Source organism: Micrasema longulum, unplaced genomic scaffold, assembly GCF_059751315.1.
Source record: "Micrasema longulum isolate JH-2025_06_02 unplaced genomic scaffold, ASM5975131v1 h1tg000024l, whole genome shotgun sequence".
Taxonomy (NCBI): Eukaryota; Metazoa; Arthropoda; class Insecta; order Trichoptera; family Brachycentridae; genus Micrasema; species Micrasema longulum.
Window position 1 is genome coordinate 1,191,106 of NW_028277232.1, and position 16,182 is coordinate 1,207,287.

Below are 16,182 nucleotides of genomic sequence, written 5' to 3' on the forward strand. Positions count from 1 at the left end.
CTTCACTTCAGCAGGTCAGTGGAGTTGCGCAACCTTCCCTTCGACCACACAGTCCACTCTAAATTTCCCGCCTCCGGGACGAGGTATTTCCTAACATTAATTATTTTATGAATAAAACAAATAATTAGAGTCCGTTAAAAAAGTGCTTCCACTACAATTTTCAATTCTAACAAGATAACCGCAGAGTACTCGGTAGTAGAGCATGGATATATTTATGATGAGATACATATACTCCTAAATGAGGGGGAAAATGTAGATGAAGCTTTCTTAATGTAGTTAATATAATTTCGCAATTGAAGAAGGTTTGTAAACGTGTTGCGTAGTTTTATGCCCAGAACAATAAGTGTTATCTGCGCTGTGGAGGGGGGACTCGGTGCGGGCGGACCGCGCAGCAAGGTCCCGAGAAAGGCCGCGCCGCGTGACGTATTTGGTAGCGACAGGTCCAACAGTCGTAAGTAGCCAGCACCGCCACAGCCACCACCCGGGCGCGTGGGAGCGAGCTAAATATTGTAAACGAGGACACATTGTACACTGGAGCCTCTTTTTACGCGGGGGATAAGTTCCACCCAGTACCGCGTAAAAAAAACCTTTTTGGGTAGATTTTCGTGTAGAAAAATCAATTTGAGATTTAAAGGAAAAACAATTTTGTATGCCGACGACAGTGGAATATTCTATAAAAATCAAACAGACGTATTGACAAACAATGACATAAACGAAAACCTAACTGTGTTGACTAAATGGACAAACACAAACCTACTTACATTTAATTTAAAGAAATATTATACATTTTGAATTTAGAAAAAAATATCATAAAGTAGACTAACTAAAATTGAACATGTAAAATACTAAGGACTAACAAAAGACAGATAATTGACATGGACAATTCATATCAAGAATTTAATTAGCAAAGTGGCGTCATTATCGAGTCTTTTTTCAAAAATCAAAAACTTTGTTCCTAAAACGGAAAAAATCTAATGTACAAAGCCTATGTAAAAACTAAAATAGGTTATATGCAAGTAATTTAGGGAACAGGAAATCAAAATGACATAAACAGACTACAAAGACAGCAAAATAAAATATTAAAGTTAGTATATGACCTCCCTTATCTAACAGCAATTAAAGAACTTTTAAAACAAACTAAGCAATCGAATGTAACTGAACTATTTAAACTAGATTTCTAAGGACAGTCGAGACCAATAAACTATGGACTAAAATTCTACAATAAACTACCAGACAAAACTTAGCAAAAGATTCACAAAAGATGTTAAAAATATTATTATTAACAGTAGAATGTGAATTTTAAAAGTTAAAACCTTTTGATAAATGTATGTAACCCGTAATCAATGAAATTTTAAATAAAAAAAGTATTTATTATCTCAGTATTATCACTTTTAATTACAGAATCAAAATACTTATTCACTGTCATTCACATCATATTCACTATCATTCTAAGTACGTAAACGAGCGATTCTACATCCCAATAACGAATAGTATAATTATATTACTACTATCAGTGTAAGTGTTTAAATTTTTTTTTTTAATTATGCAAGCTTGTATTGTATCGTAAAGTTTTATATATATTATGTATATACATGTGAATACATGTTATGCATGTGTAAATTTGTACATACAATCGTGCTGTTACTTAAAACAGATTTTTTTATCGTATCTTTCTATCCAGTTTTTTTAAATGCTATGTTCTTTTTTTTAGGTAAGAAAAAGTCATTGAAAAAATACATGGAAATTACCGTATTTTTCAGACCATAAAACGCACTTTTTTACACTAAAAATTGAGCCAAAAATTGGAATGCGTTTTATGGTCCGATGCGTCTTTTCGTCCAGAAAATACGGTATGTGTATTTCAAACACTCGTGTAATATATAAATCCCGTGGTTTAAAAATAAGGTACGAAGAGAAAAAATCATCGTGACATATTTAGTATAATTTTTAAGAAAATATTTCAACAAATATTAGGTCAATGTTTTCGACAATAAAATAAAATTTAAAAGATATTTACGTGTATATTTTCAGGTGTTGCCTAGTACGTAAGTAAAATAATTCAGTCAGATGAATGTCACCATCATCAGTAAAGGCTTCAGCTCTTTAACTTAACAAAAATCAACAGCTAGAAGAATCAATGAAAGATGTATGTTCAAACATGGCAGAATGGTTAATGTTACATCGTGTGTAAAGTGGCCTCATAAAAAAGTCAATGATGTATATTACGCCCTATAAATGCCTAGAATTCCATATCCCCTCTCTAAAACCTTTTCCATCTCTGATAACTCACTAGGTGGTGAAATTCAGTATTTGTCAACAATCATTTGTACAAACTCAAAATAATGTTGGTCAAGCTAACTGGTCCGAAAGGAAAAAAATGAAAAATATATTCTGGCGTTGCATAGTATGTGCTCGTAGGAAGGTGAAATACTCGTTATTCTGAAGGATTAATCTCACCTATGTAAAGGTTTCAGACCTTTAAATACGGGTATTAAAACATAAGTAGAATGATTAATGTTACATAATGTGTAAAACAGCCCTTTAAATCGGCCAATAACAGGTTATAAGCCCTGTAAATGCCTAGCATCTCCTGAGGCATGCGCAGCACGTGTCCAAGTCAGGTCCACCGCCGCACCCTCAATACGCTCGTTATAGGAGGCTGCTGCGTCCGTTCTCGGACTTCAATGTAAGTTATAAAATAATATTCAAATCACAAAATTGTTCTCCATCTGTGGCGCAATATGTAAATTCCTAAAACTTTTTTTTTAATCCAACGATTCCTGAACTATCGGAAATCATTGAAAAATCTACTTAATCTTCTTTTGGTCAAATAATTACCCAACCTACTAATAATAGACTTTTTTTAAACGGTTTACGGAAGTCTAGGCATTTACAAGGCTTAAGACCTGTTATTGGCTGGTTTAAGTGGCCACTTTACACACTGTGCAACATTCACCAGTCTACCTATGTTTTAACATCCACACTTCCTTAACTCTTCCATCTGTTGACTTTTGTTTTGATAAATGTTGGTTTGCAACCAGTAGTCATTAGGTTAGTCTGATGCTTTTAGGTGCGTCGCCGGTGACCGGCTTTGAGGGTCACCTTGGGGCGTTCTGGTGCTCCAGAGAGAAGATACTAATATTTTCCATCACTATCGATTTAAAGGGTTTGAACTAGGTGATGGATTTATTTATTTATTTCATTTATACTTCTCCTTGTGCCTACCTTGTAGACGATGAAGGAGGTTTTAGAGTGACAGTGAAAGGGACATTAGAAATGTAATGGTAAATATTTGTTCGCGGTTTTTCTTACTGCATTTGGTCGGTAGAGGAAGAAATAATATTATTAATTTGTAATGATTTTTTTTTTTTAATGATCGCTTGTTTGAGTGAATCCGAAACAAGACATTCAGTCTTAAAAACGGTCTTAAATGAATAAAATAAAAACATAAATGTGTATGCCCTCTTTTGCAAGAATTTGTGGCTTAATTCTTTCAGGTCGGGGAATATTTAATAAAAATATGACATTACCATCGTAATGTTTCGGTTTCCACCCGCGCAATTGCGATCAATTAAACCTATTCCTATTGCTTTTCGGGTTAGTTGCATCAGCCAATCGAGACCTTTTAACAGGTTCAATTGAACGCAGTTATGCAGAAAGCAGCCAGTCCACAATTTTGAAAAAAATAGGTATTGGTGTTATCGGATGCAGCAACATCAATTGAACGTAGTTATGCAGAAAGCAGTCAGTAAACAGTTAAAAAAAAAAAAAAAAAATATTGATGTTATCGGGTGCAGTCAAGTCAATTCTATGTTCTACTAAAAACAGCCAGGCCGCTTTCATACAAAACACTGTAATAATCACCTTCTGAAAATAGTGCTCATCACAAAAACGGAATTTCTCAATTTGCAGAAAACACCCACAGCTCTAGAAAAATCTTACGGTACTTTAAAACTACTACTAAAACTGGTCAAATACGTAAGTAGATACTTGTTTAAAAATATAAAAACACAAAAGTATGAAGGTGGTTCTAAATGAAAATATCAAACTAATTGTTCATAGATGGCGCTTTTTTTTTTTTTGAGACATTTTTACGTTTATTTTTAACGGGCATTTTACAAAACTTGGTTTGCGGAAATTTAACACTTTATTGATTGTTACAAAAACCATAACATTATATTTTAGGTCCTTTTCACAAAAACGTGTACAAAACAAAAAAAAAGCTTATCTTAAACTGTAATATTTACCTTCTGAAAATAGGGTTGCTCACAAAAACATCATTTCTCTGTATGAAGAAAACACCCACAGCACCAGAAGAATCTTATGGTATTGATGCTGATAGGAAAATTCACGCCTCGAGAAATCTACTTCACTTAAATAAATTAAAGTGGATAAATACATAAAAATTTTAATTTTATAAATTGGTTAATTAAAAAATAACTGTAATTAAAAAATATGTTTTAATACAAAAGTTCATCTCATACATTCAAAGTTTGAATGAGATATCATTCAATATTAGATCTTGCTGTTTTCTGCAAAATGCATATTTTAGGTTGTGTGGTCAGCAAGACTACAAAAAATCACTTAAATTCTTTTAACACATAATGTCATACCCAAAAACCCGTGCGACTTTTGCTCAGAGACATTTCTAATTTATCGCACCAAGAGTGATCATTATTTTGGAAGAGCGTATTAGGCTCACTAGGAAAAAAACTATTTTCATGAAAGTAGTTAAATACTGGATTTTCCTTAGTGGGAGGGATTTGAGTAGGAAACTCCTTGATGATTTTCCGAATGTTTGAGTTTACTGTTTACTATTTTGATGTGCCATATATATATGTGTATTATTTTTTTATGTTTCTGATCCCATATCTGTGGTGATATACTAATTTGTCTGTGCAAACTAAATGCTAGTCCCATCTCAATGCAGGACTTTTAGTCCAATGGAGTTGGGACTTATATCTCAAAAAATGTACAGTAAACTTATGTACGTAAATAAATAAATAAAAAAATAAAAAAATATTAAAAAAAATATTTTACAAATGAGTAATGTGATTCTTTACAATTATGTTTCCTTATATAAATATAAAATAATATGTTTAATATATAATGACACATTATACAACAGAGTTTTACTAGGGCCGGTTGTTTTCTGAAAAATGCACATTTTGGGTTGTGTGTTCAGCTAGACTTCAGAAATCATTATATTGGTCAAATACGTAGTAAATTATTTTTTGTGTTACAAAAAAATGAATTTGTACATTATTTATCATTTGTCAAAGTAAAATACAATCGTACTGGTGTGTAGATTTGATTATTTACTCATTTCATTATCTCAGTTTCACTTTTCTATGGGTGGCTGCTTTCTACATAACTACCTTCATTGTCATGCAAGATGAAACATATTGACTTTTCTTAATTGATGAGGCTATGATAAATCGCACATACGCACAACATAAATATAACATATTAATAATGCTGCATGTCGTACTTTATACAAAATTATTGTTGTAAAAACATACATTCAAAATGTTAAGAAGCAATAAAATCTCATGTGCCATTGACAAATTTAATATTATAGCACCTTAGCCGTATTTAAGATGTTAAAGCCCCCAACTTTTGAATCGGGCTGTGGTCCCGTGGCTAGTGTTGCGGACTCACGGATCAGAGGTCCGAGGTTCGAACCCCACTGAGTTATTTACAACTCGTTGAAAATGGTCACCAAAATTGAAATCTTTGTGTAAATTATAAGAACGCTAATATTTCCATACAAAAAAAAAAAAACAACAACAAACCATCACGTCGTTTCCCCGCAAGGCTAAGCAGAGAGGATAGAACGCCACATCACTCTATCTTTGCATACAGATCTCGCTTCTTCTACATTTATACATCTTCTCATGCACGCGCGCCGATTATTCCGACTTTTGACATGTCCATCTTCAAGTATTTGTTGGATTTGGTCATGCCAGTCTTTGTCAGTCTACCTCTATTTCTGCATTCATCAACATTCGCTTTATAAATATTCTAAGCCGTTCTTTCGCTGTCCATTCGTTCTACATGTGCAAACCAGCGCAGAGCTCCTTTCTTGATTTTGTCGATAATGCTTGTTTCAGCCTTACATAAGGTACGGATTTCAACATTTGTGCATTTGAAATAAAAAGTATATCCGCATTTAAGACTATCACCAATTATACATAATATCACTTATTTGTTTATAAATTTGTATAAACCACTTTAATTTTTTTTAAATTACACTTCGACCGGTTTCGAGGTTACTACCTCATCGTCAGGAATTTAACTAACTTATAATTACACGCGTTGCTATTTATATAATAAAATACTGTATGAAAGAGACAGAAAATTGAAAGAAAGAGAGAGAAAGAAGGTAAAATAAATCATAACGGGAATAGTTTTAAAAGAGGACTCGAAGTTAAATTTAATTGATTATTTATTATTTGAAGTTTTTGATTAATGGCTTTACTAATTTCTAATCCTTCTAAATTATCTAAACGAAAACCATTTTTATTGACATGCAAAATTTCTACACACGTTTCTTGATTAAATTCATGGTTTTCGGATATCCCACCCCAAAAAAATCTTCAAATCAATCACTCTATAGGGGGGGGTAGAAAAATCCAGAATACCACCACAGGTGATGGCAGAACTGTACTTAAGTTATTTTAGTCCAAAATGCTATTTATAAGAATTAATGTATAATTCGGCCTCGTGGTGTAGCGGTCGGCGCGTTTGCCTACCATGCAAAAAGTCTCGGGTTCGATTTCCCACATGGCTGATATGAAATATTTACTTAAAAGGATTTTTTCACACTAGAATATTTCATAGTTCCTGGACTGGTACCTGAAGTGAAAGTTTGGTAATCTTACCTTCATGTAACAAAAATGATCAAGATACGTTGCGATTGGTCTACCAATATAGTGCTATATGCACCATTAGGCGTGGAAAGAGTATGATGATGATGATGATGTTTGTAATATGCATTATTTTTCATTACCAAAATAAACGGCACTTAGTGCCTTCTACATATTAGTTGCAAATACAATAAAATACATACACGTAAGTGGAATTATAAATAAGATATAGTATTTAAATCAAATAAATACTTAACAGTTATTTACAAATTAAGGTGTCAAAAAAAAGACAGTTTAAAAATTGTATTACCAGTTATAAAAATATTGATAAAAAATAAAATTTTAGGTAACAGAAATTTTTTGAACCTGCGAAAAAAAACGAAGAAAGCTATTCATATTAATAAATAAATTAAAACAATTGTGAATAATACTAAACGATAAAAAAATAACAAAGTGTTTAAATATACATCGAAATACGAAATAACAAAATTGATAAAAATAAATATTTTGCACTTAAAAATAAAACCAGGAAAAGAAAACATTAATAGAGAAATTTGAACAATTATTAGTAACAATTATCTAGAACTATCAGGTTCTAGCTTCTCCTACCCATGAAATAGAGGAAAAGGGCCGTCCTGGATGTATTAAACTTAGCATGCAATGAGTCACCAACGCCTTGGTATGTGTAAATATTTGCAGTTGTCGTGACACTGTTCCATAGTAAATAAATAAAAAAATAATTGTAGGCTATCATTATTTTGTATTTTTTTTATAAAGAGTAAAATAGGTGATTGTCGACCGATGTTATGCCTAAAGTTGAGCTTAAATTGTTACGAAATCACAATCCTCGGGAGTAAAATAACTTTCTGCCTTTGATCTTTCTCAAAGGAGAGTAAAGTAAGTTTTTTCCAAAGTGCGATGACCGAGAACGAAGTGATTTGGCAAACACCCATATTAGAATCCGCCATAATAATGTTACGCTGTCATGATATATAATATTGATTTATATTAAAACGAACATGGATAACAAATTTGGAACGGAAATATAGAAGAACAGTCTTTTGCTGGTTTAAGTAATCACTTTATTCACGAGTAAAAATTACCATTTTGCTTATTTGAGGATCACATTTATCCGATTCTTTCATCTGTCGATTTTTGTAAAGTAAAATTAATAATAAAATAAATAAAAACAACTTTGTTGATAACCACTTTTTTTTTTCTACCGGCCGGTTTCAAACCTATACAAGCTTCTTAATCAAGGTATCACAGTACTTAACTAATGAAATATATCCTATGGAATATATGTCTTGTAAAGATGGGAAGCGTCATGTGAGATGGCTACGCCTGAAACTAGACGGGAGTGGACTGAAGGAAATATTGTTTATTTGGTTATTTATTATTGTTTTTTTATTATGAATCGCTTTATTAATTTCTAAGATTTCCAAGTTGTTTCATTTTAATATTTTATTTTCAATACGAAGAAATTTTAATCCAGTGTCGTTAAAAAAATGATTATTTTTTATCAGATGGTTTGCGAATTCAGAAAAAAAAATATTATTTAGGCACCTTAAGTGTTCTTTTACTCTAATATTAAAGTTTTTTTTAGTTTTTCCAATGAAGATTAAATCGCAATCATTACAATTTAATTGGTATATGCCAGATTTATTTATTTATTTAAGGATGTTGTCTTTGTGAGTTTTTAACAATATTTCTAGATTATTAGTTGTGTAGAATGCAGGTTTAATGTTTGATGGTAGGGAATTATATACGTAATCGTGATTGTTTAGAAAAACGGTCATTTATTAAAAAAACATTACACTTACACATTACACATTACGCTTTCCATCCTTACAAGACAAAAATACTTGATTTATTAGTTCCGTACGCAGCATAATATTGATATAATAAAAAAGGATATAATTCACTAGTTCAGTATACCTTGATAAATATGCTTGTATAGCTTTGAAACCGGTAGGTAGAATAAATAAAAAATAAGTAGTTAAAAACAAAGATGTGTTTGTTTATTTAATTATTATGAATAACCACATAGTTAGTGCTTCAAATATTAAAAAAATGAAATCTTTATTGATGTGAGTGAGATTGCACTGAATTGTTTATACCTACCGAATTATAGATAGGATACAACATAACTTGTTTTTTTTTATATAGCGTAATTCGATTCTCAACTTAGCGTTGCCGGCGTTCCGACGATGGTGGTGGGTTAAAGGTTTGACACAGACCCCAACGTTGAGGATTAACGATTTCGCTACCCCTTTGTGGGACAGTATTTTGCCGGCGTTCGGGCAAGTCACTAATCCTAAAAAAGTCCGTTTTGAGTTAAATATGCCATTCAGAACGTTAAAGGATGTTTTTTTTAAGTGACAATGGTTACCGAGGTTGCTTAGTTGAGTAAATAAAAATGATTTTTTTGTTAGTTACATCAATAAAATCTCAACAATCAGAAATCGCTAAAGGCAGATATAATTTATTGAAGTTTAGACAGATTTTTATCATTTTTTTAATATGACAGTTTTCGTTCTAAAACATCATTTTTTTGTTTGTAAAATAAAACACATAAAAAATATTTATTTTTATAAGAGTATTTTTAACGACAATTTAACAATTATTTGTAATATTTTCTTCCTATTATTATCTCCTTTGACTGAAATTATCTAAATTACAAACAAACTAAACAAAAAGAAAGACACTAAACCAAATTTTAGCCACATTGTCACATTAAAAATCTTCCAGTTATGTTGTGTACATAAAACATTTAAAACACAAAAAAACTGATTTTTCTTTGGTCTGCAAACTTTCAAATTGCGATTTTTCAAAATGGTGTTTTTGATTTAGTGAATTTTTCCTTAACGGCGAAGATTTTTTTTTTCTTAACTAGAATACATTTAGTTAGAACACAGTCTCTGATCTGACGTTGCGCTGGTTCATATAAATAGTAAATACGATTTCAGAAATAAGTTCTCAGTGTCTATAAAGACATCAGTATTTTATATAATAAGTGAAAAACCACTTCCGTTAAATGGCAGCTTTAAACGCAGCGGTGTTTATCCATTCGCCTTCTGGGGAACTGGCAACAAGACAGACATAACAAGAATACAAAGACAACAAAATAAAATTCTTAAACTAACATACAACCTACCCTACCTGACTTCTACGACTGAACTGTACAAAAAAACACACCAGTTTGACATAAACTACTTGACTAAAATTACGACCTTAAAAATTGTGCACAAAATAACACTGGGAAACATACAAGACGACGACATAATATTAGTCAAAAATGCTGACATACACAAATATAACACCAGACAACAACAACACTATCATATTGAAAATGCAAAGACAAACACAGGACAGTAAAAAATACTACATAATGGACTTAAACACTACAACGACGTACCTTACTACTTGAAAACTTTTAATGGAGACAAATTTAAAATCAATCTGAAAAAGCACATGATGACGAGACATAAAATGACTAGACAATATTAAATTTCTAATGTAACCCGAACGGGTTTTTTAAAATTTTAAATAAATAAAAAAATAAAAAATATTAAAAGAAAACAACAGCCATAACAACAAAAAAATATACACGAGTATTTACAAATAAACCAAAAGTATAGGCCAATCATAGTTTTCTATACATTACTCTTCATATGTTCTTTAAACAAAAGCGTTCTGCGATTTCGTAAGCATTATTCAAATTTTAAGCATATAAGTTACGTTTCAAAATAGGCTTATAACTCTGACGCTTTCACCCGCCCGGTGGTATATTAAATATTATTGGCTTTTAAAACTCCCGTTCTGGCGATGCTGCATATTTTTATTATAAACGTGTGAAATCAGTGAATTTTTACTCACATGAAATTAATATTGGCGTTCTTTAAGTGTTTTTTCCAACTATTATTTTTTCTGCTCGTACATTAAATGACTAATAAGTAATAATTTTAAACAAGATTTTGTTCCGTGCAAAAACTATGGATTCAAAGATAGGTCCGATTTGTCGGTTACAAATTGTATACGGTTTTTAAAAAATTGTCTGAAAATTCAAATATTTGGGTAAATAATAAGAACTCAAATATTTATTTTAAGAAAGAGAAATAAGTAATGTGCTCGCGATAGAAAAGTTTGGAATTGAGAGCTACAGCCCCTGAAAAGTGATCGATGGTTTTGTTTCACAGGTAATAATAATTATAAGTTTGCCTTGAGATTGTGAATGTATTTATTTATTTATTTATTTATTTATTTATTTATTTACGGACAAAGTCCATTATAAACATTACAATTAAAAGAAATTTTTACAAAGGAATAAAAAAATATAAGGAACAGAAATAAGCAGCAAAGACAGATGATAGATTTTTTAGATTAAGTAAAAAGCATAGGCTAACTATACAGATTCTTTAGCTGATTTGTAAAGAAAGACATCCTTACACCATAATAATCAAGATCTTGATGATCGTTCACCCGCCTGATCATTCTGGGCAAAGGCGACTGTGCACCATAATTGGTCCTGTAGTGACCGAGGAAAAGCATTTCATTATTTCTTAGTCTACGGGTGGGAACGTTAAAAAGAATCTTTTGCAAAATTTCAGGGGCATCAATGAGACAGTTCATAATTTTATACATGCAGATTATATCTGCAATGCATCTGCGTTTTTCAAGACTTGATATGCTTAAAAACCTCTCCATATCAGAATATGAATAGTCTCCTCTTTCCAATCCCATCTTCCATGCAATTTTTCTTATAAAACGATGTTGAACTGATTCAAGGCGCTTGATATGAACAGCATAATGAGGGGACCAGATTACAGATGCATATTCAAGAATAGGGCGAACTAAAGAGCAATAAAGTGTTTTAAGTGTAAGCATACTTTGGAAATCAGACGTAGTTCTATTAATAAAGCCTAAAATTTTTAAGGATCTGTTTACTATATTATCAAAGTGTTCCAGAAAAGTTAGTTTATTATCTAGGATCACTCCAAGATCTCTTATAGAGGTGACTGCTCGCGATAGAAAAGTTTGGAATTGAGAGCTACAGCCCCTGAAAAGTGATCGATGGTTTTGTTTCACAGGTAATAATAATTATAAGTTTGCCTTGAGATTGCAAGTGAATGTATGAGAGTAGCAATAAGAAAATATGGTGACGAATGATAGTGGAATTAAAACAAGATAGAAGGAATATTTTGACGAGGTGTAAGAAACCCGCATTGAAAATACGGCCGGTGCACCGCCTTTTCAGGCAAATATGAATGCAGATGATAATGTGAGAAGTATAAGTTTGCAAGAAATATAAAGTGCTGCTTTGGAAAATCACAAGGTTTTGACAAAAGTGCTGATCGTCACTGTATAAGGACAGCACATAATAAATAAAGATAATGGGTCATTCACATCGTGATTAGGACATTCCTGAAAGATTCAAACCGAGATGTGTAATGTCACCATGGCTGTTCAGCGTACATATTTATACATCGATAATTGTGTGAAAAAACTGAAAGATTTAAGAACGGGGGCAAAACTGGGTGATTTTATTTTCGATTGTCTTTTGTATGCTGATGATGCCTTGCTTCTTGCTGGCAACTGAGAAGACCTGGGCCCCGGTTACAATGGGAAGTTAACATTTATCATCAATTTCGTCCACAAAGTAAAATTAAGTTTTCTGTGTGAAAAGCAGAATATGCATTCAATTTTTTCTTCTAAACATGTTCAATTATAGGTTATCAATGAAGACACTTTAAATGTTCATGCAAACATACTCATTTTCGTACACACATATCGGTTTTTCTTTATAGACAGTCGAAGATAACTCTGTCAACTTCCCATTGTAATCGGGACCCTGAAATAATTCTTGGAAACAAAAGTTTACAATCTACATGTACAAGAAAAGCGATTCACTTATGAATGTAGATAAATCGAATGTGATGGTTTTTTGAAAGGGATAAAAGTAAAAGTAAATGTTAGATAATTGTGAACGAAGATTATTCTGACTCAGGTAGAAGGCTTTGTGTATCTGGGAAATATGTTAACTAGAGATGGAAAGACAAAAAGATACCGAAATGTCGATGAGTGCCGGGAACAGGGTGAACTGTGCACTTAAATCTACATTGGCGAACAAGTGTTTGTCACAAGAGGTAAAATTAGCAGTTCACAATAGCGTTCTGGTGCCGACCCTCATGTTAAAGATCGAAGAATGGAATTGGGAATTTCGGGGATAAATTGTGGTGGTGTGTTGCCGTTGCTTATCTTGTATGTACGCTTTTCTTAAAAACTTCTCACTTTTGGCAAAACAGTACACATATCCGTCCGTTTTAGAAAATATATATATATATGTGTCCGTATGTTTAAGTAAGCAAAATAATTCGGCAGAATTTCACCCACATCAATAAATCGGCTATTCAACATTGCAAAAAAGTAACGAATGGAAGGATTGTCAAACATATCAGAACGGCAAATAATATTGCACACTGCGTTAAATGATTACTAAAATCATGTATGAACTATTTTTTGCTGTTGGATTTATTGAAATAAAACATTAAAAAAAAATAGCATATGGCAGGTCATGGGCCCTGTAAATGCCCATTCCCTCTGTAAATGCCTTTTCTGATTTTTTTATCGGTGTTTTCTATTTCTGTTTCAATATTTAATCTAGTTAAAAATTCATCGATAGAAAATTTAGAATCTTTGCTGGTTCATCTCTTATTATTTAATAATTCAACGTTTTGATCTTCAAAACTTCTTCGTTAAGATTTTGGGTTAATTTGTAATTCAGCATAGAGCTCTTTCGTCCAAGCAAGCATATTGAATAATGTAGTCAAGAGAAAAAGATCCGCATTCAACAAAATTTCCAAATAAGCCATTATTTCTTCGTGGGAAAATATCATTTGATTAAATTACCTTCCAATATAAAATGAATTGAATATATAAAAGTATTCAAATGCAAATTAAAGATTCATATGAAACCCACTCCATTTTATTGTCCACGCCAGTATTAATTGATTCCTGTTTATGTTTATATAATTATGGATATTAAAAAAAATAATTAAAACGAACTCCCTTACTAAACACGAGCATATTGCTCCATTAGAGAGACAGAAACGTAAAATTTTTAATGTAAAAATATCATACGCCCTACAAATTGTAAAACCTTTTTATTTGTTTAATTTATTTATTTATTTTAAGAAAACGACAGCCATTACAACAAAAAAACACAAAATTTAGAAATAATAGTAATCGATTTAAGTGTTAAAACGATACGCGAATTATTCGACTCCGTTCTGGCGCCTATGGCTTTCTCTACACAACCATGTAGGGGTGGTTATTGGACTGTCAGTATTCTCGACTCTATTTTATCAGAACAAACTAACATAACTGCACCCCTCGAAGAAAACCTTATATCAATCATACATATGGAGTAGCATCCAAACATTTGACGTCAAAAAATCGAATCTGCAAGAAAATAGATATTGCGATAGTAAGTCGTGTGAAACTGGTTCTGTAGTAAATATACGTTTATCGGGGGGTACCAACACGATAGGTACCACTCCGCCCGAGACCGTCTTGCGGTCGACATGTTCCTTATTGGGAAAGCGAATGGCATCCGAGTCACTTTTTTACGGCGTTCGATTGTTATTATAGTAGCCGACATGCGTATGTAATTTTCGCATACTCCAAGTGCAGCGGCTCGGTTCTTCGGTGGAATAGGAATGTCCAAATGCATACCTCGACATGGTGTCGCGGTCGGCCGGTCGGTACGGGAGTTCAGGTAAGGTAGGCAAACTCACCGGCTCGGGGACGCAGCACCGCTCGGAGCTTCTGCGTGAGGTGCCTCGAGCGGGGCGCCGGGGGCAGCAGCAGCCTCAGGCGGGGCGGCGCCGGAGGCGGCGCGCGCTCGGCCAGCAGCAGGTACGTGCGCCCCGGCCTAGGGGGCCCCCAGCAACCGTCGCGCGCCACTTGCACGCGCACGTGCTCGCCTTCCAGAAGGGGTCTGCCCGAGGAGTCCGCCTTCAGCACGCGTTTCACGGCGAACGTGACGGACAGGTTGGCGCGCCGGTCGGTGCTCAGGGAGCGCGCGCGCGCCTCCAGCACGGTGGGCGCGAGGCGCGCGCGCGCGGGCAGGTCGAGCGCCAGGCGCGCGCAGTGCGCGGCGGGCGGGGGCGGCGCGGCGGCCCCGCAGCCCCACAGCAGCGCCGCGTACAGCGCCACAGCGCAGCCGAGCATGCCGCCTCAGGGCGCCGGGTGCGGACTAGCGCGGGGGGCGTGTGCGCGCCTCATCTCGAGCCGGGGAGGCGGGGGGGAGGAAGCGCCGCGGCCGCCGCGCGCTCTCTCGGCCTATTTCTAATTTTAAAAATTTACACTTGGATTATTTTCTCACTGACACGTTCACGACGGCGGGCGCCGGTGCGCTTTATTTCCGTCATAATTCATTCCGCGCGCCGCGGTATTCGAACTCGAGGAGTGTACGAGATCCTCGACTCGGAACTGTTCGGATCGCGGGTCACCGGAATTCCGGAAGGTCCAGCGCGGTCAGGGCGGTCAGGGCGGTCGGCGCGTGCGGGAGGTGGCGCTGCCGCTGTGGGACACGGAGGGGCAGCCGCGGGAGCGTACACGCGGCGCGCTGGTCGGCTGGGAACTGAGCGCGGAGGAGCGGCGCCCCGCCCCCGCCCTCCCGCGCCCCGCCTCCGGCGCCCCCCCCCTAGACCGAACGGCGCGTGCCGCATCCCCAAATCACCCTCGGATAAATGATCGGACGGGATAATTAATCGGTTTACGAACACCGTACATAGGTTATACCCTTAAGGTGTGTTGATCCTGTCTGTCGCTGTAACAGGTGTTCAGTGTTCAGTGTTAGTGTTAACCGCGCGTAGCCGCATATTCAAATGTACTCGTATCTGTAGACTTAGAAATCTGACAATCGAGACCTCTTTAACGACGTGATGTGTTTATTTACGTTTGCAGCTGATGCCGTGATTAATTAGTTTAAAATAACGTTTTTTTTCTCTCTTTAAAATAGGTAACTGGTTCTGGAAATGAAATAACAATCCACACGAAATTAAAATATACGTCCTAATGATCACTCTTAGGGATGTTTACATTTTTTTAAATGATTGGAACTGTCCTTAAAGGATAATATGATTTTTTTAATAAACTGCGAAAAGCTAACACAAAAAAAAGGGAAGAATCATCATAATCATATTTCTGTACCTAATGGAGCATATGGCATTGCATTGGTGTATCGCAGTGTTTCTTGATCATTTTTGTTAAAAAAAGGTAAGGCTTTATATTGATTATAGGTTTCTTG

At 34.7% G+C, this 16,182-nt stretch overlaps 1 protein-coding gene and 1 long non-coding RNA gene across 2 annotated transcripts in view; one reads left to right on the forward strand and one right to left on the reverse strand.

Annotated features, from left to right (window-relative positions):
* vn (membrane-bound neuregulin protein vein) overlaps window positions 1-15,243 on the reverse strand; it is a 150,294-nt gene extending 135,051 nt beyond the window's left edge. The window contains exon 1 of the mRNA XM_088223674.1: window positions 14,666-15,243. Coding sequence (XP_088079800.1) covers window positions 14,666-15,101 — 436 coding nt within the window. The 5' untranslated portion in view covers window positions 15,102-15,243. The remainder of the gene's footprint in view (window positions 1-14,665) is intronic.
* On the forward strand, window positions 2,594-4,418 carry LOC148285568 (uncharacterized). Its single transcript, XR_015821880.1, has 2 exons — window positions 2,594-3,876; window positions 4,261-4,418. It is a non-coding gene; the product is annotated as an uncharacterized LOC148285568 (long non-coding RNA).
* Window positions 15,244-16,182: the final 939 nt, after the last annotated feature.